Genomic DNA, 25,050 nt, shown 5'->3' on the forward strand with positions numbered 1-25,050 from the left:
ATTTATCATTTACTGCACATTTATTACAAAACATGATAAGGCAACATCATAAACAGTTTAAGATCCTAGAAAAATGTCAGTTTACTTTGTATACACACTTTGCAGTTATGGAAATAAAGCTTGACGGTCACAAGCTCAACACTACAAACTGGTTGACTCTCCACTGATGTATGATTACGTTTCATTGGATTTGGCTTTGATTGTCCTACTTTTAGTACAGTATTTTGTGTAATCGTAAGTGTTTGGTCTGAAAAAAAAAGAAGTAAATAAATCTGACATAGAAACCATTCTTACCTTGAGCCCCGAACAGGTGTGATAGCAGGTTTGTCTTTGATCTGCGTCATGGAAGCATTCCCTCCTCGCCCCCTCCTGCCGCTTCTGGTCCCCCTACCTCCGGATGCCATCACCATCGACTCCCCAGGTAGCGGTGAGGGGACGGTCAGGACAGTCTCTGAGGCAGTCTGGCTGAAGGACGGAGGGACGGGTGGGGCCGTTTCCTTGGTGATGATCTTGACGGCCGAACGGCGCCCTCTTGATCGTGTGAGCGGTGGGGAGAAGATGAAGGAGGGCTGGGCAGGTGTGGTTGGCTCTTCTGTGTTTATTGATAATAATAATAATATTCCAGTTATTACAAGGTGCTATGATGTTGTTGAAGTACTTACAATAATAATAATAGTCAGTTCTTGTATAGCACATAACACATTATGAATAACATCTCTATGCACTTCCAAAGGACTTGGATATTATTACCCCGGCTGTAGCGCAAGCAGCTTTTACGTGCTCAGCATTACAAGGAATAAATTCCTGCCAGGTACCCATTCACCTCACCTGGGTTGAGTGCAGCACAATGTGGATTAATTTCTTGCTGGAGGAAATTACGCCATGGCTGGGATGTGAACGCACGGCCCTCTGTTTCAAAGTTCGGAGACTAATCCACTGGGCCACCACGCTCTACAATGTTTAAAAATAGTGGTTCACTCAAAATAAATCTACATGCTTACAGCAAGTATTTTGAAACATACATGCATTGACTGACTAAAGAAAGCATCACCTTTCTGTTGTTCCTGTCTCATTTGGGTTCTTGGACTGGATCTTGATGGTGTGGTCATGGATCTGGTAACTGGAGATCTTCTAGGGGATTCCTTCACGTCTTCCTGTCTTGGTATCGTCAGACTGGGAGGCTTAGGAGGTGATATTACCGGTATATCTGAGCAATACAGAGAGAGGGGGGAGAATATATTCTGCATATCTGTGCTGGGGACATGGTATACCCCAAATGACTGTTTGTAACCTGGTTAAAGAAATTTATATAAATCTCAGTTGGTTTCAGAGATTTTTAGTTTATACAAGGCTATCCAAAGACGTATATGTATCTTGTCCTGAAGTTATTATCATTTTTTTTCAAATTGTATGCTTGCTTAGTCGATATCTGCCTTTAATAAAAAGCTCTATTGGCATAACTGTTACATGTGTATAGCTTTAGTAAGCTTCAAATTTTCTGATTTCAATCAACCTTCTCTATTCTTTAGGTTTATCAAATAAATGAAATATGTTTATCAGTGAAAAATATTCAAGCGTATGGTTATTAAGGACAATATCAAATCACTAAAATATCAAAGGATAGATGTATCATTTTTTTTTAAAATTTCCATCCTACCCTATCAAGGCCAGGGTTTTCCGCTGTTGATGTTATTACGTAGTAGCCTAAGCAGCTACCGTCCGTACATTAAGGCTTGTTTTTTTTTAATGCTGGTCTAAAGTTAAGGTCTTAAAATGTATTATTTATTGTGACATAACTCTCTTACAGTACAGATATTTTCATTCAATTTATTAACTTATTTGACACTCAAATAAATGGGGTTTTATGACCATCAACCCTAAATAAACTGGGCCATTTCAATGCCTAAGAAGATGGGGGGGGGGAGGGGGGTGATTCATCCCCCCATCCCCCGTCTTATCAGGGTTTAAGTATGATAAAATAACACAGTAAACATAAGAAACTTACAATATAAATAAAATATTGAAATTTTTGGCTTCCCATAAATTTAGCACACAGGTTTACCATGGCCTAAGTTAAACTGGACTTCTGAATCAAGGCCTCTAGGTTTTATACATGCAGCTATACCTGCTTGAACATCCATGGGAGAATCCAGCTTGCCAGAATCTCTAGGGCCCTCCGTTACTTCCTGATCCTCCTGACGTTGCGTCCCTTCTCTGTCCTTCAGAGTTTCACTGAACGGAACTCTAGGGGGCGTCTTCTCCACTTCCCGAGTCCTGAGCGCAAGACCCGGAGTGGTCTGCACAGACATCTCCTGGACGTCGGCTTTCCCGATTGGCTGCTGGGAGAGGTCAAAGGTTGCTCCGGACATTGGCGAGGTCTGGATGTGCACGCTCTCCCGGACGTGTTTAGGGACTGCAGGAATCTCGAAGACTTCTTTCTCTCCGAACCGCACCTGGATTTGAGGAAAGACATAGTAGCAGAGTCGGAATAAGCTTATCCACTTGGTATAATTTGATGGGCGTCAACATCAATAACAAAATCATCGTAACCACATCTATATTCTTCACCATAATTGTGAATATCACCTGCACCACAGACGATCACGATCATCATAAAATCACGATCACCACTGCCAACCTCCTCATCATCACAACCATTGTCGTCATCACATAAACAAACATTTAACATCACCAACTTCATCATCGTCACCATCAACAACATCACCAACCCACCAGCAACACCACAACAAGAATCACAATCACCTCCATTACTACCAGAATCATCAATGCTGTCACCAATACCACCATCATCACTATCAACTATCACTGCCATCGCCAAACCTCACCTTCGGCTCTCCCTCTGCAACGGCCACCTCATCCTCATCTTCTGTGTCTTCCGCATCAAAGGTCAGCTGCCAATCTTCCGATACAGGGGGACCCTTGTCCAAGAAGGCCTGCTCCACGTCAAAGTCTCTCGACTCCCTCGGGGGTGTTGGAAGGGGAACTGACGAGGGGCTTCGGGTAGTGCTCTCCTGGAACTGGAATGGGGCCAGGGAGTGGATGGGTCTCCGCGGTGACGGCTGGAAGATGAATTCAGGAGGCTTCGCGGGTGAAGGTTCCCGTTGTGCGGTAGGTCCTAAGCAGGCAAACATAAATAAAGAAAAGGAAAAATCCTTAGTGGAAATGTGTATATCTGTATTTCATGATTGACTGATTGAAATAAACTATGTATTGAATTCCTCTTCCAGTAAGGCTCCCTGTATTCTTGTCTTCCCAGATGCCCTAGAAACTTATCTTTTTCCTTAATAATCAATTTCTTTATCTTTTCTTAAAGAACTGATTATGATTGTTTATTGTTAATGTACATATTCATGTACTGTAAGTGATATGGTACTGTCTGTTCTTGACCCTTTAATATATTTATAACCATATTCATCATCATTGTTGAATTGTTTGAAAATAACAACTGAAATGGTTTGCATAAACCCTGAAAACTTCATGAGAAGCGAACCAATAAGTAAATTTGGCCAAATCATACATTAACTAGATGCTATTAATTATCCTGAAGATTTATTCTAATCATCTGTTGTTTAGTAGATTACGGTGTCATGTCACACAAGATACATTCTGTACGTGCCAAATGGAGAAAGGATTTGGGAAGGTTCCATGCTGTTTTTCAAGAGTCATCAACATTTGACACGCTTTGAGCCTTTCACCAAATACTTTGTCGGATGCCTTCAAATCAATGTTGGCTATTCTACATGAGCTCAAAGAAACCCCACGTACCTTCAGTATCCATCTGCTCATCCGCATCCATTTCCACATCCTCCATCGCCATGGGAACAGGCTCCTCCCTCTCCTGCGGTGCCTCAGCCGAAGCGGGAGTTCCCGGATGCCTCAGACTGAAATTGAAAGTGATTTCTTCATCCTCTTCCCCGTCCTCCTCCTGTCCAGTCTGGTCGCCATGGTGAAGGACATTATCCAGATTCAGTACCATCCCTTCTGGAATGGGCGGGGTCTGGGAGTCGTCATCTTGGTACAAGGACTGCAGTACTTGTTCGTTCTCTGGAAATACAAGAAATATGCAAAAGGGGGTTTCACAAACTCTACAATCTAAACTTCGATGCAAATGTAAAAAGATCATTGTGGTTCAGTAGTAGATATCCCGCCTCATGAATGGGAGGTCGTGGGTTCAATCCCTAGCAGGGTCATACAACAGAGTTTTAAAATGGAGCATTTGAGATATAGGTGCTCATAGTTTGGAGAAGGGTATAGGAAGATATCACTTTAGGCAGGGCCTACTGGAAGAGCAGCTTCAAAACTGAAGTGGCTACCCTGGGTAACATAAAACATTGTCATTGTTGTTGTTATAATTATTGTTATAATTATCATCATCAACTTCATGCTGAAGATCTGAACTATTTTCTCTAGTAAACCTACCTTCTGATGGCTGGCGGAGAGGAGAGGGACGTCTAACACTAGGTGGCTTTTCTTTCGGGGTAATGATACGACTGTGTTGAGGTGTCGGCGGCTTCATCTTCGGGGTTAATATAAGATGCCCTGCCCCCTCCACCACCTGCTCTTCCATTCGAGTCGGACTGGGCGGTGAGCCACGGGTGGGGCTGACGGACGAGTCCCGGGCTTGCTCTGGTGGTATGCCTTCCATGGGAGACTGGAAGGGTGGGGTCTCGGCTGCCTCCTTGGTAGGGGAGATCTGGGGGCTGAGAGGCGGGGTGGCCCATGCCTGCTGCTCAACATTCGGTGAGGGTGTGTTCCGCCCGGGGATAAATGACGGGGGTTCTGGCACCAATCTGGATTAACAATATTATAAAACGTAAGTGGATACTATAAATCTGTATCAGTTTTCAGAGATGATACTTACTATTCTTCCTGTTTGCAGTAACAGTATTAAATCCTACAAAGGAACTATTCTATTACTGGATAATTATAAAATCAACATCTAACCAAATATCAAATGACTTATACATAATTTATGTACAGAGTTTCAACAAACACTTGCACTAATGTTTCAGAATATCACATCATATATAGAAATATCTTTCAATTCCTGGGATGTTGGAAAAATATGAAATATATACCAATGATATTGGACACTTCGGCAATATAGGCACTGATTGATAATTAATGCATAGAATCTACCGTACATAAACTAATGATTTCAGATGACAGCTTCAAAACCCCTCAATGAATTCCGGCCAATAAGTTTAAAATTGTCTTTCAGTTTGTTGCCTAGAGTGGATATAAACTCTTGGCTCCCTTAACATAAAGCTTAGCAACTGATCATAGGCTGATTCCTACGATTAATTGCATTGATTATTGTGTATGATCAATCGTAAAACAAACAAACCCCATGATCAAACACTAAGCTTCATGATACAGGGCTTTACAGTTTATTTACTCATTGATGTCAGGAGATGGCGAGTCCTGCAAGATTGTGTCGTCTGAAAAGCGGATGTGCCTGGCCGGCGTCGCTTCTTTGGTCTTCTCAGAATCCTCCTCCGCTAAAGAGAGAAAAATCAGTTTTGGAAACGTTTACAAAATGTTTTAGGAATATATCCTCTGAGACCCCAGCATTGAAGTGATTGGGATGAATGAATATCAACTGGAATATGCAACATAGTACACAACTATGGTCTGAAAACAATAACAATGAAAATGCAAGCTTATATTTATATAATTTGATATCTACCACTTAGAAAAAAGAGAGTAAAATATACTTACTACATATAGATTAAGTGCAAAATATGACATACCAAGGCTTGAATTCATATTACCCTATTTGATTTTTTGCATTATTTTCACAAAACAAGATATATTATATGGATTGAAATGAATGCAAAAAATGTAAAAACCATAAATTTGCAAAAAGTAAAAAAGCATACAAAAATACTTCTGCAAAGATTCATAAAAAGTACATGTACATGAAACAAGAAGGTAAGAAGCTTTGTTGACTTCATTGATACTCAAGTTATCACTAGATTTTGAAATCATAGACTTGAATTACAATAAATTCGCACATACATGTACATACTTCGCACTGGCCATAAACTGCATGTATGAGATATGTTAACAAATCAGAATTGAGTTGATGTAACAAACATTTGTGAGGAGGCAAAATAGCTCTGTGGGTTGAGCAGTGGTTTCACAATTTGGTGACCAAGGTTCAATTCCCACTCGGTGCACTAGTGCCCTTTGGTAAGGCATTAATCCTCATTACCAGGTCCCTCTCAGACGACCTTAAGTCGTTGATCCTCTGGTTGCTTGCTTACAAGCATTCATGCTTTTCTGTCCGGTAACAAAATCACTGCCATCACCACATTGTTATCAATGATGTATACAAAGTAGTTTTCATTTGAACAATGACAGTTGGACACAAAAGAATGCCAAAATGAAACAGATAAATATAAAATAAAGAATAAGAGTGGGCGTAGACCAACATATTTAATGTACTGAGTGTCCTTTAATCATTTCACAGTGAATTGCAAGACGGTGGAGTCCACTTACCAAATGAAAGCGTTTTGCGATGGAATTGAGGTGGCGTGGGTAGCGTAATGTCTACAGCTGAGGTTGGATGATAGCATGAAGAAGAAATGAACAGCGAGTAGCGATCACAAAAGAGATGAACAATGATTAGCACAATGTACACATTTCATTTATGCATAGAAAATGATGCTACTGTAGAGATGTAGAGAAAATCTCACTCCAGGGGCCCGTTGCATAACACTTATGCCGTAAAAAAATCTGGCATTTAGCGTGTAATTTTCAATGGCATAATTTTGTTTGACAGAGTTTTATATGGCAAAGTTTAATGCAATGGGTCTCAGGGTGCCAAAACATAGCTTAGCGATTTATTTCAAGGCAATTTCTATGATTGATTGCATGAATATCGTGTATGATCAATTGTAAAAATGTTGTGAGAGAAGGCCAGACCTTCGTATAAAGAATAATTCTGATCATTCTTCTGACATATGATAAAGACATTAAGCAGGGTTCCCACAGGAATTTGAAAACAGAATTACATAACTTTTCCACTAAATTGCTGCTTTCCATGAATTCCCGTGACGTCCCGGGAGTTATGTAGAATTCAGGATGTCACAAAACTGGGGAAAATGGAAATCATGAACGGCAATTACAATAGCAGAGTATGATCACAGATTATGAGACTTGCGAGACACGACAAACTGGAAAGCTGCCATAGCCAAAAGGTAAATGCAATTCCGTGACTTTTCACAAATTTTCTAAATTCCCTGACTTTTCCCTGATTCTCCATGACCACAAATTCTTCCAGGATTTTCCAGAATTTTCCATGACTGTGGGAACCTGATAAAAGACAAAAGAAAGTGCTCCCTCTTTTTATTCTTCCTCCACAGGATTGGGAGATTAGCAGAGATGAAGATAAAACCATGAAAAGAGAGGAGAGATGCGATTGTGCAATAAAATAAACATCACGCAAAAAAAGTTGTTTCATTCACCTGCGAATCCCCTCGCTCTTTCTGTGACGACTTTTGGAGGACTAGGTGACCTTCTGATGACCTTTCTGACTTTGAGAATAGACTGGGGTGTGGGTGGGGCGACCTGGGGCTCTTGATGGACTGCTGGTGTTCTCTGGTAATTAATGAACATTTTAAAGATTATATACGTTGATTAAAAAAGTCATTGAAGCACAATTGCACTTGTCGTATATGATCGTTATCTCCATCATTAAACTTTACACCACACCATCACCATTATCAATATCATTGTAATCATCATCTTCATCATGATCATCATCACCACCACCATGATCATCATCACCACCATGATCATCATCACCACCATGATCATCATCACACCATATTCATTATCATCATCATCATCATCATTATCTTCGTCATCATCATCATCACCACCACCATTGTCAGCGTCGTAGTCATCATCATCATCATCACCATCATCATCTTCATTTCCATCATTTTCATCATCACAATCAATATCATCATCATCATCATCATCCCATCATCACCACCACCATGATCATCATCACACCATAATCATCATCATCATCACCATCAACATCATCATATCCATCATTTTCATCATCACAATCAAAATCATCATCATCATCATCACCATCGTCATCATCATGAAATGAAATCAACTACTGACCCTTTTCACTGGAGGTGTCTGTAGGAGTGCCAAGGCTTCTGCTCCTGAATAATCTAAAGGAGGTCTGTACAAGAAAATTAAATAAAACTTCAATGACACTTTCTTTGACATCAACACTCGATGACAGCTTGGAAATTGAATTCTATTGGCATGTAAAGTGGACATTCTTGAAGAAAAATGTTTTTCTGGGTGCTCTGGGCTTTATTTCATCTACATGTAAGATTTTGTGTTAGGTTAAGGGTTGCAATAGAGTGTTATGCTAGGTTTAGGTTGAAGTTTGGGATAGGGTTTAGTATCAAATCCAGCTTACATAGTTTTAAATCCAAGTTATTCATACCATTTATGTGTGGAATTTGCAGCGGAGCAGTTGTTGCCAGAGCCAATGTCATGGAACTTTTTTTTTTATTTCATGTGTGGAAAAGCACATCCTTGCCTTACAATTGTGACATAACGTTGAAACAACTCTTTCCTTTGCTTCAATACGCAAAATGACAAAAATCATATTTCTCCATAAGTTATCCTGAAATAGTTTTTCTTTCAAGGGAACATTTAACACTTGAGGCCCGAGAGTAAATGGGCATTTGGAAATAAACATAAATTTCTGATTATTAAGTGCATGCCAAAATGAAGAATCGTTCCTACCACATGTCAGAATCTACTCATCGAATTACCCATTTGATATCTAAGTAGTCTTGAGAAAACGTTCTTTGTCGTGCTGCACCGGCAACAGCACCAGCTAAGATGAAGTTTGCAGCATACCAAGCAAAAGCTTCCAAAAAACGTAAATTTCAGTGACTGTGTAATTAGTGCCATGACTTTTGCTCTGGCGACAATTGCTCCACTGTAAATTTTACAAACTAATCGGAAGACCAACTTCAATCCTGGGTTTAACCCTAAATAGACTGGGCTATTTCGACGCCTAAGAAGACTGGGGGGGGCTGATTCAGCCCCCCCTTATGATCTCGACCGTCGATCGCGCGATCGCGACGAAAATTGGCACACGCGTTACCCATGGCATTATCTACAAAAGTATAACTTAAATTCTGAAAAAAATCTCATGTTTCATTAATTATGCTAATTTATGCGTAAAATCATAAGTTTGCTTTAATTAATGAAATAATGCCCCTGAAATGCTAATTTTTGTTTCACATACTCTAGATAGGCATCTGATCAAATTTATTTAAAAAAAATTTCAACATCACATTTATTTTCTTATGTATTCTATTGTTTTCTAAATTTCTTATGTATTTCTTTGTTTTTCGACTTTTTGTTTTTTATTGTTTTTTCAATGGAAATTGTCGGGGACTTTATTTGGACCATAAAAAAAATAAAATTAATTGATTTTAAGCAGTAAAAGGAAAAATAATGATACATTTATGAATTTTGGCTAAAAACACTATTTGCATTGGATTTGTACACAAATTCACGTTTTTGAGTAATTTTGGGTCTGCATGCACTTACGAAATGTTGCGTAATTTCCAAACCGCGTACCCGGGGGTCACAATTTTGGTCTCAAAAGTTGCGCGAGACTTGAAAGTAAAAAGTCAGTGAGCGACGCGGTCAAAAAATTTTGCGCGGCGGATTTATCGCGAAAAATGTCGAGGGGGGGGGGCTGAATCAGCCCCCCCCCCAGTCTTTTTAGGGTTAACACTATACTGTATCCTAAACCTAAAATAAAACCCTGTTCCAACCCTAATCCTGAATCTTAGACAAAATTAAACCCGGATCAATTATCGCAAGAGCAAATGTCATGTAACCGTGTAATTACTTACTTTCTCATGTCTACACACGAATTAGATGAACCTTTTCAGTGATCAAAAAAAGTCTTGCTATGTAGTGGTCTCTTTTTTAAAAACATTTATTACTTTCTTTTTCCTTGTCCAGTTTCTTTCAAACTTTCACCGTTCTGTTTACTTTTATTTATTCCCAAATTTTGAATTCCACTTTATATCATTTAAAGGCGTTTCAAAACAAAATGTTGTCGAACCAGCCTTAACCCTCGACATTTTTCGTGATAATTTCTAAATGCAAAAAATAATACGCTAAAATTTCAGGACTTTTTTCTTTCACATCTCCCGCACATTTTGAGACCCTGTTTGCAAAAATCGGGGGTACACTTGCGGAGATATAGCACATATTCGTGACCAATGTCACCGAAAATGGCAATTTCCATCGACTTTTGTGTGTACAATGTATGGGTTTTACAAGAAGTGTTGTCAGATGAATGTTTTTTTTTTCTGTTTTTCCTCACATAACTTTCTTTTGGGCTATCACCAACTATTCTAGATTTTAAAAAAAACAATAAAAAATAGAGATTTCAAAACAAAGAAATACATAATAAATTAAAAACAAAGAAATACATAAGAATTTGGAAACACGGAAGGAAACAAGAATATTATCGAGAAAAATTAGCATATGCGCATAATTAATTACTATTATAATCTAATAATTATACAATTTCAATACAGTTGAGTGAGCTGTCTTTTAGATTACATGACTGGCTACTAACATGCTTGATTCCATTGCATTTTCTCAAAAAATGGGGGGAAAACTACAAAAAAATGAAAATTCCTTGAAAAAATTTGAATATTTGCATAATTAATTAGGTAAATAAAAAATGATGATAAATATCATAAATTTGACAACGCATTCTTGTAAAATACAACATGAGACACCCACACGCCAAATTTGGTCGCAATCGGTCAATAAACAGCCGAGATCTGAGGGGGGTGCCTATTAGGCCCCCCGGGCTATGCAATTTCAAAATAGCCTGGGCTATATAGGGTTAATAATAATGATAATGGTATATTTACCCAAGGTAGCCACTTCAGTTCTAAAAACTGTTCTCCCAGCGGGCCCGGCTAAGCTAGGCTACATGTACCTATTCAGGTGCACACAGCTTTTTGAGGAATTCCTTCCTGCCGGTACCCATTCACCTCACCTGGGTCGAGTGCAGCACACTGTGGATGAATTCCTTGCTGAAGGAATTTACGCCATGGCTGGGATTTGAACCCACGACCCTCTGTTTCAAAGTCCTTACCTTTTGAAGGACTCCTTGAGAACCTTTGGTGTCTCCATGCCTCCAAGTCCCCTCAACGATTGGTTAATGCTCGCATTAAGACTGGTTGAAAATGGATGATACGTGGCAGAGTCCTCTGCTTCAAGGGTTTCGGGATAGACAACGCTCACGTCAGCACTGAAGAAATGGTACAATGGTCAATAATAATTTTTATAACAACACTCAATATTTCTGTAGTGCCTATTCAAAGAGGTACACAGCGCTTGAGTTTGAAATGTCATCCCTGGTCAGCATAGGATTCAAAATAGATTAGTAATTACCAGGGGAACGTTTCATCAATAGTTTCATCCAACAAGTTGTCAGATCTGACGTCTTTCCATGATTTTGATTGGCTGAGAGGCACTGTTCCTATGGTAACTGTCGGATAAAATGGGACTTGTCGGATAAAACGTCTGACAAGTCCTTTCATGAAACGCCCCCCAGGAAATTACCTGATTGTATTCATAACATTGCAACTCAAGAGCAGACATGATCAGGATATTACAAAAATATAGGTCAAGTTTTACTTGAATTGATCCTAGTTTGGTGATGAGTTTAGAAGAGGAGTTTGTTCCAAAGCGTGGGTGCAGTAGAGGAGAAATCTGCATTGCCAGCTAATATAAAGGTATAGCGTGTTGATATTTCATGTCAGACAAGAATATTAAGAATGAACTGTGCTTCAGACCAACTAGTCTAACCACTTGTGAATCACTTACTCCAAGCTGAAAATAGAATGTTTACTGGACAATTATACTTAAAGGTCAAGTCCACCTCAGAAAAATGTTGATTTGAATCAATAGAGAAAAATCAGACAAGCACAATGCTGAAAATTTCATCAAAATCGGATGTAAAATAAGAAAGTTATGACATTTCAAAGTTTCGCTTATTTTCAACAAAATAGTCACATAAACGAGCCAGTCACACCCGAATGAGAGAGTCAATGATGTCACATATTCACTATTTCTTTTGTTTTTTATTGTTTGAATTATACAATATTTCAATTTTTACAAATTTGACAATTAGGACCTCCTTGCCTGAAGCACAAAATGTCAAAATAATGGAATTCCACGTGTTTAGGGAGGAATGAAACTTACATGACAACGACGAGAAAATAAAAATATTTCATTTTTCATATAATAAAATACAAAAGAAATAGTGAGTGAGTGATGTCATCAACTCTCTCATTTGGATGTAACTGGCTCGTTCATATAACTATTTTGTTGAAAATAAGCGAAACTTTAAAATGCCATAACTTTCTAATTTTACATCCGATTTTGATGAAATTTTCATTGTTGTGCTTGTTGAATTTTTCTCTTTTTATTCAAATCAAGTTTTTGTTGGGGTGGACTTGTCCTTTAACTTAATCAAACAATTAGGAATTCAAATACATGTTTTTTTTTCTTTTTTTTTTTAAACAAGGCAGCATTTTGTAATATGATTTCCAATATCAAAAAGACGGAATTCACCTCCTAGCTGTTCTGTTGCGAGGGGTCATCGGTGTACCAACGAAGGGTTCAATACACGGTGAGCTGTCATAAGACTCATCCCTGAAAAAAAGTAATAGTAGAATTAATATCAGCATTCATTTAATAATTGAATGAATGAATCAATAAAGCAATCAAGCAAGCTACCAATACCCTGATTCAAGTTTAAAACATTGAAATTTTGAATAGAAGTAACATAAAATCATTATCAAATATCTCTGTGGGTGTTATGCATAAGGCATCATCTTTTCTGTACATTTAATTTAATTTATTTCCACTTCAAAATAAAAATATTTCATACATACAATGGGTGATTTCAAGTACGGTGTTGACCTTTTGGCGTTGGTGTTAGGTCAATTTTTACACGATTATAACACCAAATGTAAAATGAAGATGGTCCTGAAAAGTCACTCACTAGTTGTTGAGATGTCAATAATGTGATCTTGATCAGTTTTACAAACTCCGAATAAGTGTTGGAGCTAAGGGAAGCAATCTAAAATTCAACACCAAGGCAAACACCAGACTTGAAATCACCCATTGCATTATACAAGCAAACAAGGTGACAAAACTACCTTTGGTGGGAGGAGCATGCGATTTGTTGGAATGATATGCACCATTCAATTTACAAATCTTAATTGTGAAACATCTTAAACAGACCTGGAGATCATGGACCATCTGTAACCTTAATTTTATTTTTTCTTGTATCTTACTGTATTTTAGTAGGCCTTCATGACACTCTTTGCCTCTACAATCCTGCGAAGGATTGCATTGAGAGGCAAAAAAATACATGTAGGTCATTAAACTTTGTGATATCTTATATCTTTCATAATCTACATACATATCATTTGACTCCTGTGACCTTCATTTGACCTTCCACGTTTTGTCACTTACTATAGTTTAGTAGGTGTTTGAGCTGCCTTCATGACATCCCTAGACTCTGCGATCCTATCAAGGACTGCATTGAGTAGCAGGGCATGAGATATGACCACAACACATGTCATTGACCTCTGTGACCTCTATTTGACCTTGGCCTATTTTACTTACTGTAGTTTAGTAGGTGTTTGATCAGCTTTCATGACATCCCTAGCCTCTGCGATCCTATCAAGGACTGCATTGAGAAGCAGGGCATGAGATATGACCACGACATAGGTCATTGACCTCTGTGACCTCTATTTGACCTTGGCCTATTTTACTTACTGTAGTTTAGTAGGTGTTTGATCAGCTTTCATGACATCCCTAGCCTCTGCGATCCTATCAAGGACTGCATTGAGAAGCAGGGCATGAGAAATGACCTTGGAAGTCTTGGCAGGGTTGATGATGGTCGACAGGGGCTTGGGACGCGGAACTGAAAATAGAAAACGTTAAAGATCGCAATATTAGTTTAGCTTGCCACTGTATGCCCTTGATGCTCTTGAATCCCAGTGCATCATGGGATAGCATTATACGTTGCAAGTAAATATAGCATGATCATTGGAATACTGTGATAAAAATACTTTTAATCACTATTTTGATCACTTCATTACTACGTTTTATTTGAAAAATAATATATACTTTTGAAAAATTATGTTTCAAATTGTAGTTCCTTCTCGCTAATTATAGGTAAATATTCAGAGAAATTGTCAGACTAATGCTAGAAGAATAGAGCTCAAGATGAAAGTGTGAGACTAATGCTTATGCTACAGATGTTTTATTACAGCTCAGGTTACAAAAAAACTATGTGAGTTGTTTTTACCTTCTCTCCTTATTCCGACTGGTTTCTTCTGTCTGGAGTCGGAGTCAAAGGCTAGTCGTCTCTGAACCCTCGGTAGCACATTGACATAGCTCTCTGTGATGATGTTTCTTGCCGAGGTCCTCTCCCTGGCTAAGGGGTCATTATCACCCTGTGACGGTAAACCAATAGAAACGTTTGAAAATAGTGACTCGCAATATAGGATTACAAAATGTTAGTGGTCACTTTGTAGAATTAATTTTTTTAATCACTTCTGAAGCTGCAAATTTATGTTTGATTCGTTGTCACCCTGTGCAAGTAAACCAATAGAAAAGTGTGAAAATAATGACTCGCAATTTACGAATACAAAATCTTTGTGGTCAATTTGTAGAATTGATTTTTAAAAATCATTTCCGAAGCTGCAAATTTATGTTTGATTCGTTGTCACCCTGTGAAAGTAAACCAATAGAAAAGCGTGAAAATAATGACTGGCAATTTATGAATACAAAACCTTTGTGGTCAGTTTGTAGAATTGATTTTTAAAAATCATTTCCGAAGCTGCAAATTTATGTTTGATTCGTTGTCACCCTGTGAAAGTAAACCAATAGAAAAGCGTGAAAATAATGACTGGCAATTTATGAATACAAAACCTTTGTGGTCAGTTTGTAGAATTGATTTTTAAAAATCATTTCCGAAGCTGCAAATTTATGTTTGATTCGTTGTCACCCTGTGAAAGTAAACCAATAGAAAAGCGTGAAAATAATGACTGGCAATTTATGCATACAAAACCTTTGTGGTCAGTTTGTAGAATTGATTTTTAAAAATCATTTCCGAAGCTGCAAATTTATGTTTGGTTCGTTGTCACCCTGTGAGGGTAAACCAATAGAAAAGTGAGAATTCAAAGCAAATGATTCGCAATTTATGAATACAAAATATTTGTGGTCGATTTGTAAAATTAATTTTTTAAAATCATTTCCAAAGCTGCGATTTACGTTTGAATCAAATTTATCTTGTTGGAAATATATGTAAAGCAATTAAAGGCATGGAACACTGGAGGTGAAAAGGAAGAAGAGATGGAGAGGGACACTGTAAATAAACAAGGAGAGAAGGATGGGAAATAAATGGTAACAGAAGAAGAAAATTACATAGCAAATAATTACAAAATATAAGAAAGAATGAGAGGACAAGAAAGCATCTTGTTGACTGGACTTTGATTCCATGACAGCTACTCTCGTCTTGTAAGACGGGTTTGTGTTATGCAATTGCTATGAATACTGTGAGGATAGGTTTGGCCTTTTGGGCGCAACCTTGCCCGTCATTCAAGGCATGCTGCCTGCCTCCCCCTCAATTTAAGATGCTCTAAGAAAGGGGCACACAAGCAACCCTGCATACAAAGACAAATAAATACACTGCAGCTGGCACACCAGCAACAACTGACACAACACAACCTTTGCCAGGACAGCATCCATGTTTTCTGGGGAGAGTGCTTCTTCAGTTTAGGGTAAGGTTTGGGGTTAGGTTTTATGATTGGCTTATTCCTAACTAGGCTGGGCTTTTTTGGCTGTTCTGTGGCCGGGGGTGGGGGGGGGGGTTGATTCAACCCCCCTCTCCCTGATTCATGCTGATTTATGCATAAATAATACTTTTTGCTCTAATTCACTAAATAAAGCTCATAGAATGCTATTTTTTGGTAAAAATATTCTTTGCAGCATTCTTAACAATCGCAATTTAAAAATTTCATTTTGAAAATTTTTTAATGTATTTTATTGTTTTATGAATTTCTTATGTATTTCCTTGTTTTTCAACCTTACAGGTGCGAGAATGAAAACTCTGTGAGTGGCGCAGTCAAAAATTTTGGGCGGCGAAATAATCACAGAAAATGTTAAGGGGGGGGTGATTCAACCACCCCCGGCCATTTTAGGGTTAATGCAAGGATTTTCCATCATAACAACTTCCGTCGAGAAAAAAAAATGAATGTTTAGCATGCATCATCTTCTCCAGTAAGTCCTTACCATAAGAGCTTGTTGTTTGAGGGTTTCATTCAGTCGGACCGCATCCACAAACCTGGTCCTTTGGAGGTAGTGCATCACGAGAAGCTCCTTGGAGTTGGGTTCTGTCGTCTCCAGGAGATAGCGCTCAAGGACAGACTCTTCGATGTCATCAAAGGGGAGGCGGAGTAGCTGGTCCATTGTCTTGGCTGGTTGAATAGAAGAATTTAGAAAAATGAGGGGTACTGATGAATTTGGGAGAAGGAATTCTGTCAAGGACAGGCTCTTTGATGTCATCAAAAGGTAGCCTGAGCAGTTATCCATTTTAGCTCGTGAAATATAATTAAGAGTCAAAATGACAGGCATTGGCATGAATTCTTTCAAGAACAGACTATTAGATTTCATCCAATTGCAGCGTGAGTCCGTCCATTGTTTCGGTCAGACAAATAGAAGAATTGAGAATTAAAGTCAGAGTCAGAAATATATTTTGGACAAGGAATTATTTCAAGGACAGACTTTTCAATGTTATCAAAGGGGATCCTGAGTAGCTGGTTCATTATCTTAGCTGGTCAAATATAATCAAGAAGTTAAATAAAGGTATTGACATATTCGAGACAAAAATTATTTTATCAATAGACTATAAGATTTCATCAAATGGCAGTATGAGTAGTTGGTATATTGTTTTGATTGGTCATATAGAGGAATGAAGAATAATGGGAGGCATTAACATATTTGTGACAGAAGAAATTGCTCCAGAACAGACTTTTCAATATATTGAAAATACAATTCATGGCTTCATCCAGAAAATAAATTGTATTTTCAATATAATGAAACTTCTCCAGGAATTCTTTAACATTCCAGACTCTTCAATGTCATCAAAAGGTAACCTGAGAAGCTAATCCAGTGTCTTCATTGATAAAAAGAGAAAAATTTCATGAGGTAATCTTAGTCATTCTGGTAATCCCATTAACACGGTAAAATACCACAATATCACAAATGCAAACTGAAAATTGTTGGAATAGAACAAACCATATTTTCCTCGCATTACATTGTAAATGGTTAAAAGGAAAGTGGGATACTAAACAGACAAGGAATCTATCTAAAAAAAACTTGGGAATGGAATAACCATGTGGTATGCATGTAGCCCAGTATGCTATACTCACTTTGTTGGGAGCCGAGGAAGATGTGATACAGAAGTTCATCCATGGTTGACGGGTCTCGGTACTCTCGTTGGAACTGAAACGCTTCAGCGGTTAACCTTCAAAATTATGAAATGAAAATACCTGCATGAGCCATCGAACCTCATTCACCATACACGATCACTTTCTGAAACGAAGACTGTCCTAACCAGCCACTGAAACCGATTCTGTAGGAATCATTTTAGCATTACTATCAATGTCTATACTATTCCAGGAAGAGAACTCAGAAATATTGTGAAATGGTTTGTGAGTTGCTATTGGGATTATTAATTGAGAGCCATTAGCCACTAAGAGAAGTAGAAAACATGGTCCCCCTTTCAGAAATGTTATTTTCCCTAATCATAAAGTGAAATATACTAAAGTTTAAAAATTCATGAAAGCAATGTGGTGTAGTTTTTTTTTTCCGCCTTGTATCCGAGCATTGTACGTTTGAATTCACCATAGCCTAGCAGTGGCGTGGCACAAATCCACTGTGCCACTCTCACCCAAGGTGCTAAATGGGTATCCAGTAGGATGTGAATGTCACTGTAGCCTGTCTAGAATTGTGAGTGCCTCACATAGCAACTAGCTGGAATACTGCCCAGAGAATGGTATTTGGCACATATGTTTAGGTGATTGGCCCGTATCCTGAAGTCTGGTTTAACTTAAACTCAGGTTTAAAGTTGTGGTTTAAGTATGGAACGCCAATTGTTACATAAATCAGTGACAGTAGAGATGCCATATTTCAGCTAATTTGGCTCTCAAATCATTCATAATTGTCTAGGAAGTATGAAAAGATGATTGTCTTCACCATCAATGAATCAAGAAAGGGGGGAAACATATAACTTACATACAAAAATTATGACAATTTAGGCTTCCTATCATTTTAGCACAGAGTTAGACCATGGTCTAAGTTAAACCCGACTTCAGAATACGGGTCATTAAGTCCAATGGCCTTAACCAGATTATCAACATAAACATATTTAGTAAGTACAGACAGTGCTATCCTCTCATCCCCTGTTGCTTACCCGTTTGCCAGGAGCACCGTAAGATGGAGTTTGATATCGTCTGGGGTGTCAAGGGCGGGCCGAACACACCGCACGTAATGCAGCGCCATCTTAGCCTGGCCGTGGTACAGGAAGGTCTTGATAATGCGAGTGTGTTGCCATGACAACAGATCATTGTTTGTGTTGGGGTCAAGCAGCATGGCAAGAGCCTCCTGTTCATACATTCAGAAAAGGAAAAATCATAAAGGGGTAGAAGGGCAATTCAACTAAATATATGTGGGTCCTTGCCAAAAAAAAATGACAATTTTCTTTCCCCAATAAGAAATAGAATAAGATTTAAAAAAAAAAACAGAAATAGAAGGAATACAAAAAATATGGAAGACTCACCTCATAATCTCTGTGATCAAGAAGCCAGAATGCTTGGAGCAGCTTTGTCAGACCCAGAGGGAGGCTGAACACTTGATGGAACTTCTCAATATCCTCAACCATCTGAATAAAAGCAATGCAAAAAAAATCATACATAATATATTTTGGAAAGGTAGAGATCCCTCAAATGATAAAATAATGATAGTCAGTTCTTGTATAGCGCATAACACATTATAAATAACGTCTCTATGATCTTCTAAAGGACTTGGATATCATTACCCTGGCTTTAGCCCTACAGCCTTTTACAGCGCGGTGGCATTCAAGGAATAAATTCCTGCCAGGTACCCATTCACCTCACCTAGGTTGAGTGCAGCACAATGTGGATAAATTACTTGCTGAAGGAAACTATGCCTTTTACAGCGTGGTGGCATTTCAAGGAATAAATTCCTGCCAGGTACCCATTCACCTCACCTAGGTTGAGTGCAGTACAATGTGGATAAATTACTTGCTGAAGGAAACTACGCCATGGCTGGAGACTAATCCACTGGGCCACAATGCTTAAACTAACTACCCCCCCCCCCCCACCCCAAACCTACATCACAGTGACTTTGGCAAGGATTAAAAATTCTAATCTATGAATTAACGGTAAAAGTAATCTATATACATGCATAATGTACTAACTTAATTATAAGCTACATATACATACGCAGGATACACCCCCTCCCCCCTGTTGCAAATGAATACTCAATAACAAGATTAAGTGATGAAGAGGAAAAAATGTTTAAGATCAACAGGGCTTATACTAACCTCAGAATGTTTGGCATCATGGCTGACTGATATGATATCGAGGAGAAGATATCCCACAATGCAATGCTTGGTTGCCAAGGGAACATTCTCCAAAAGGAACATGTCAAGAAGTGCCTGAGAAAAGTTTAAAAAACAGACAAAGAGGTTTTGTAAGTCATAAAACTCCAACAAACCACAGACACTCAGGAATATATTCATAGCATTGATTTGGTTAAACAGAGGTTAACATAGACCACACTTTTACGGAGTGGCAGTAGCCTATTATTTGGGCCATAACCATGTCTTAAAAATTGCCCCAAAATAAATCTTGTTATGAAGTAAACGAAGAGGTATTACGAGTAGACAATTGATTTCGATGAAGTCTATGACACATAATCATTTCCATGTATGTTGAATAAGGCTGCTAAAAACCTAGAAGAGGGGACCAACTTCTTGCTTAGCCTGTAGTTAAACCCAGATTACAATTTTCAGAGTGCAGCACAATGTGGGCAAACTTCTTGCTGAAGGAAACATGCCATGGCTCGGATCCGATTCCATGACCCTTTGAGTGAAAGATGAGAGTCAGAACCAACAAACCGCCACATGCTCACTTATAATGCAAAGCACAAATGCAAACGAAGAGGTTGAACTCACATAAAGTCTTGGAGGGGGTACGCCCCTGTGCCCCCTTGTTCCCGCAGATCCCAGAGAGATAATTCTAATACAAAGCACAACTATAAATGTAGACTTCTACTCACATGAAGACTTGGAGGGGGGTACGCCCCTGTACCCCCTTGTTCCCTCAGATCCCCGAGAGATAATTCTAATACAAAGCACAACTATAAATGTAGACTTCTACTCACATGAAGACTTGGAGGGGGGTACGCTCCTGTACCCCCTTGATCCTTCCGATCCCAAAGAGAGGTGAGAGCTGGCCCCGCCTCGGACACCAGACCATCAATCAGCATGATGTCACTGTTTCCGCTATTCCTAATGATCAGGATAAAACAGTAAGATCAATTAGCATTCCAATGACCGAGGGTTAACAAAACTGGTAAAAAACCAAAAATAATCCAAGAAAATTTAACTGCTATTTGACCATGGTTAAATTTATCTATCACATATTAAACACAAAATGAGCCATGACCTCTATGACCTTGTGATGTCAAAACAAATATCTTTATCTTCACACTTCTACATGAATACACGGGCCAAGTTTGATCATCGCCACTCTGATATGCATACATGTCTTGGAGTTGGATGAACTGATGGGAAAACAAAAAACATAATGTTTCTGACAACACCCTGGATTGGCAGAGGCATAAAAGCCGACTACAAAGTTATGGAACTTACAAAATATTATTCTCAGATAATCACTTGAATCTTATATAGGTACAATTAAAAATATATATATACATATATATATATATATATATTAATGAGGCAAAGTGGTAATGCATTGTACTTAGTTCCACCTGAGTTTATTTTGATTTTCGACGTTAAACACATGTCTTCCTCCGGAATACAATAAAGCTCACAGTGACATGAACCGAAATAATAACATTTATGATTGTTGTAACCATGGGACCAAGCCCAAAACAGCATCACCATCATAATGATAATAAAAAAAATAATAAATAAAATATATATATACCTGCACATTCTGGAAAGCTCTGCTCTTCGCTGGGCATATGTCTGATGCAGGAGGGAGGATGGGTAGCAGAACTGGCCATGAAGAGGTGATCCAAGGTCATCTGAAAATAAAATTAGAAATATCTTTATATAAGTACATACTGTGATTATCATGAGTCATTGCCATCATCGTCATCATCACCATCACCTTCATCATTATTATTATCCTCCTCACCATCACAATAGTCACATTCATCATCATCATCATCATCGTCATCATCATCACCATCATATCACTATCATCCCCATCATCATATCATCATCCTCATCATCATGTCATCACCACCATCATCATACATGTATCATCATCATTGTCGCCAACATCATCATCATCACCATCATCATATCATCATCACCATCATCATATCATCATCACCATCATCTTCATCATCATCATAACCATCATCATCATCATAACCATCATCATCATCATAACCATCATCATCATCATAATCATCATAATCATCATCACCATATCATCATCATCATCATAATCATACTAATCATAATCATAATCATCATCATTATATCACTATCATCATAACCATCATCATCATAACCATCATCATCATCATAACCATCATCATCATCATAACCATCATCATCATCATAACCATCATCATAATCATCACCATCATCATACTAATCATAATCATCATTATCATTACATCACTATCATCATCATCCATCATCATCATCATGTCATCATCGTCATCATGTCATCATCAACATCATCATCACCATCATCATCATCATGTCATCATCGTCATCATCATGTCATCATCAACATCATCACCATCACCACAACCGACACATTATCATCATCACCAATCATCATTAACATCATCATCATCTAACCTACCTCCACATTCTGGTAGTAGGCCACTATGACTGAACCAAAGCACCATCTGGAGGTGTTGGGAGAGTAGAGTGACCACGCCCAACTTGGTCTCCAAATCCTTCACACCTAGAAAAGAGCACAATTCAAGAAATAGTCATAAATCATGAGGCATTCCACTCAGAATTGATAAAAAGTCTGAAAATCATCTGGAATGAGCCATTTCAAACACACAATGTGTTTTCAATGTCTGAAAAGAAGTTGAAAGAGTCTGAATTCAGACTATGAAATGAGGCTTCCCTAAATCAGGCTTGTTGAACTAATGTGTGCAAAATGCCCTCTTTTTGAGCAAGTTTCATAAGCTAATCCCTATGTGGATATAAAAAAGGACAAACTACATTTTCTAGCTATTTTTCAAAAGGGCTAATGGCTTCTAAGAAAGGGACAATGAACTCAGGCATGCATCATACTGGCTACTCTTGTGATGTCATAAATGAAAGCAAGCATGGCTTCTTTGACCGTTTGATCAAATTCAACTCATTTTATACTGATAACCCATTCCATAAAACAAATATGCACATTTTACAATTTGTGATGTTAGTGTCGATGCAGTCATCTCTGGTATTCACATCATGCTTATTGCACATTGTAACATCCTCAAATGCGCTGGATCACCACTAACACACTAAAATCAGTGCATTATTTGTATTATACATTTTAAAAGTTTACTACTTGATACTTTACCTTGATCTGTGGTGGTTCCTGATTGGTCGAGTAAAGCTTGGAAGAGATCTATCATGTGACACAGCTGAGTAGAACAGGTCTTGAGTAGTTTGTAAGAATGGGAGTCTAACGTCGTCCCATAGCCATCATACAGCGGCACACCTGATGGGGGAAAAAAGGGTTAAATTTACATTTAAAGGAGAAATACATGTATATTGATTATGAATATGGCCTTATTATATATCAGTTGAAAGGTAATGATGTGGAGATTATCATTTGGTCATTCAAAAATAACAAAAATAATACATAAATTGGAAATCGCCAATTAAAAAGCGTTAAAATGCCTCTCCGAAATATGTCTCACATCGGTCTCTGAATTGACTCGAATTTGATGAAGTGCTTGAGTGTACGAGAGACGTGATTGCTCTCCCACGTCAAGCTCCACTTGCATGCAAAACATGTTGCGAGATTACGTTTGAATGAAATTTGAATGAAAACCCAGAAGTTTATCTAGATTTGGATTTCGAAATTGATGAGTTTGAAGATGAAGAGAATGATGATGAAGTTTCTAGCTCTAGTTAACAACAAAGTGACATGGATGGAGGTAAAATAGGGGAATTACGCAGGTGATGATGAGTCGGACAATTCAACTTGCATGCCGATTCGCTACCAACTCCTGCAGCTGCTAGCTATACCACGGGTAAAATCCAAGAAAATGAATTCCAGCATGACTACATCCAGACAGAGTCTCTTCCCTCTATCAACAAAATAATGAGAAGGAAAATAATGATATAACTGTACTTACAAACAAGTGAATATTTCCGAACCTGAGGGCAAATCATCTCAACAAAGAGCAGGAGAAGATATGCACCGACGATGAACCTCATGTGGCTTTTCACTCGTTCTGTCAGATTAAATTTCTATCTCATTTTTTTGACAAAATTACGAAACTCGGGGAATTATTTTTCTATATAAAAATATAGCTAACACCTGGTACTATTATTAAATTACGATAAAACCTTTTTGAAGCAAAAAATTGATATAAGTCGTCGTCATCTGCAACGTCCCCTCTAGATCCCATGCCGACTACTATTACCAAGAAGTGTGCCCTTGTATTATTACCATTGATGAAGAAGATTATTAACACTAGTCTTGATACCGGAGTTTTTCCTACTTCATTAAAAAGAGCAGTCGTGACACCACTCACCAAGAAATCCAATGTTTCGGCCGATAATCTGTCGAACTATCGTCCAATATCTAATCTCTGCTTCGTGGGAAAATTAATTGAGAAAGCTGTTGTCAAACAACTCCAGGAATACCTGTCCGAAAACGATTTGCACAACCACTTTCAAGCAGCTTATAAGCCACACAACAGTGTTGAAACTGCTCTGCTAAGGGTACAGAATGACATATTGGTCTCTCTGGATGATAGAAATGAAGTTCTGCTGGTGCTCTTATATTTTAGTGCTGCATTTGATCTGATCAACCATGACATTTTGATAAATCGCTTGAAACATTTGTATGGTATCGATGGATCTGTACGGAAGTGGATATCATCCTACCTCTCACAGCGTACACATGTCGTAAAGGTGAAGGAAGCCGTTTTCAAACCAATCACTGACTCATGTGGGGTGCCTCAGGGATTGATAATTGGTCCATTGCTCTACACGCTATACAGCTCTCCAATATCAGCAATTATCAAGTCCCATGGCTTGGAAACAATGCTATATGCTGATGATACTCAAATGTATTTCGCATTCAAACCACATGACCTACATAATGTTACAAGCAGGATTAATGTTTGTCTCGCTGAAGTTCTGTCTTGGGCCCAAAGAAATAGTTTGAAAATCAACCCACAGAAGACTGAAGTGATTCATTTTTCATCTAGGTTTAATCCTGCTTTAACACCAGCTTGTATTGAAATAGATGGGGTAGATGTACATGAGACAACCAAAGCACGCAACCTGGGCGTTCACATGGATCAACACCTTCAATTGAAAGAACATGTTAGGATTATGACTCAATCTGCAATGTGTTCACTGAGAAGAATTGCAAA

At 38.3% G+C, this 25,050-nt stretch overlaps 1 protein-coding gene across 5 annotated transcripts in view; it reads right to left on the reverse strand.

Annotated features, from left to right (window-relative positions):
• LOC121428198 (protein ELYS-like) overlaps window positions 1-25,050 on the reverse strand; it is a 54,520-nt gene that overhangs the window by 3,371 nt on the left and 26,099 nt on the right. For 2 of the 5 annotated variants that reach the window (XM_041624804.1, XM_041624806.1), the window contains exons 16-39: window positions 23,016-23,156; window positions 22,296-22,400; window positions 21,396-21,495; window positions 20,605-20,731; window positions 19,763-19,876; window positions 18,977-19,078; window positions 18,611-18,801; window positions 17,568-17,662; window positions 16,429-16,613; window positions 14,441-14,588; window positions 13,960-14,053; window positions 13,753-13,806; window positions 12,691-12,771; window positions 11,207-11,362; window positions 8,167-8,230; window positions 7,494-7,626; window positions 6,526-6,582; window positions 5,420-5,522; window positions 4,441-4,811; window positions 3,787-4,065; window positions 2,847-3,136; window positions 2,126-2,453; window positions 1,052-1,207; window positions 295-592 (exon numbers count right to left, since the gene is read on the reverse strand). In XM_041624804.1, coding sequence (XP_041480738.1) covers window positions 295-592; window positions 1,052-1,207; window positions 2,126-2,453; window positions 2,847-3,136; window positions 3,787-4,065; window positions 4,441-4,811; window positions 5,420-5,522; window positions 6,526-6,582; window positions 7,494-7,626; window positions 8,167-8,230; window positions 11,207-11,362; window positions 12,691-12,771; window positions 13,753-13,806; window positions 13,960-14,053; window positions 14,441-14,588; window positions 16,429-16,613; window positions 17,568-17,662; window positions 18,611-18,801; window positions 18,977-19,078; window positions 19,763-19,876; window positions 20,605-20,731; window positions 21,396-21,495; window positions 22,296-22,400; window positions 23,016-23,156 — 3,772 coding nt within the window. Of the gene's footprint in view, window positions 1-294; window positions 593-1,051; window positions 1,208-2,125; window positions 2,454-2,846; window positions 3,137-3,786; window positions 4,066-4,440; window positions 4,812-5,419; window positions 5,523-6,525; window positions 6,583-7,493; window positions 7,627-8,166; window positions 8,231-11,206; window positions 11,363-12,690; window positions 12,772-13,752; window positions 13,807-13,905; window positions 14,054-14,440; window positions 14,589-16,428; window positions 16,614-17,567; window positions 17,663-18,610; window positions 18,802-18,976; window positions 19,079-19,762; window positions 19,877-20,604; window positions 20,732-21,395; window positions 21,496-22,295; window positions 22,401-23,015; window positions 23,157-25,050 lie in introns of all 5 variants that reach the window. The other 3 variants (XM_041624807.1, XM_041624805.1, XM_041624808.1) reach the window with 2 other exon arrangements.

The sequence above is a fragment of the Lytechinus variegatus genome, chromosome 14 (assembly GCF_018143015.1).
Source record: "Lytechinus variegatus isolate NC3 chromosome 14, Lvar_3.0, whole genome shotgun sequence".
Classification (NCBI taxonomy): Eukaryota; Metazoa; Echinodermata; class Echinoidea; order Temnopleuroida; family Toxopneustidae; genus Lytechinus; species Lytechinus variegatus.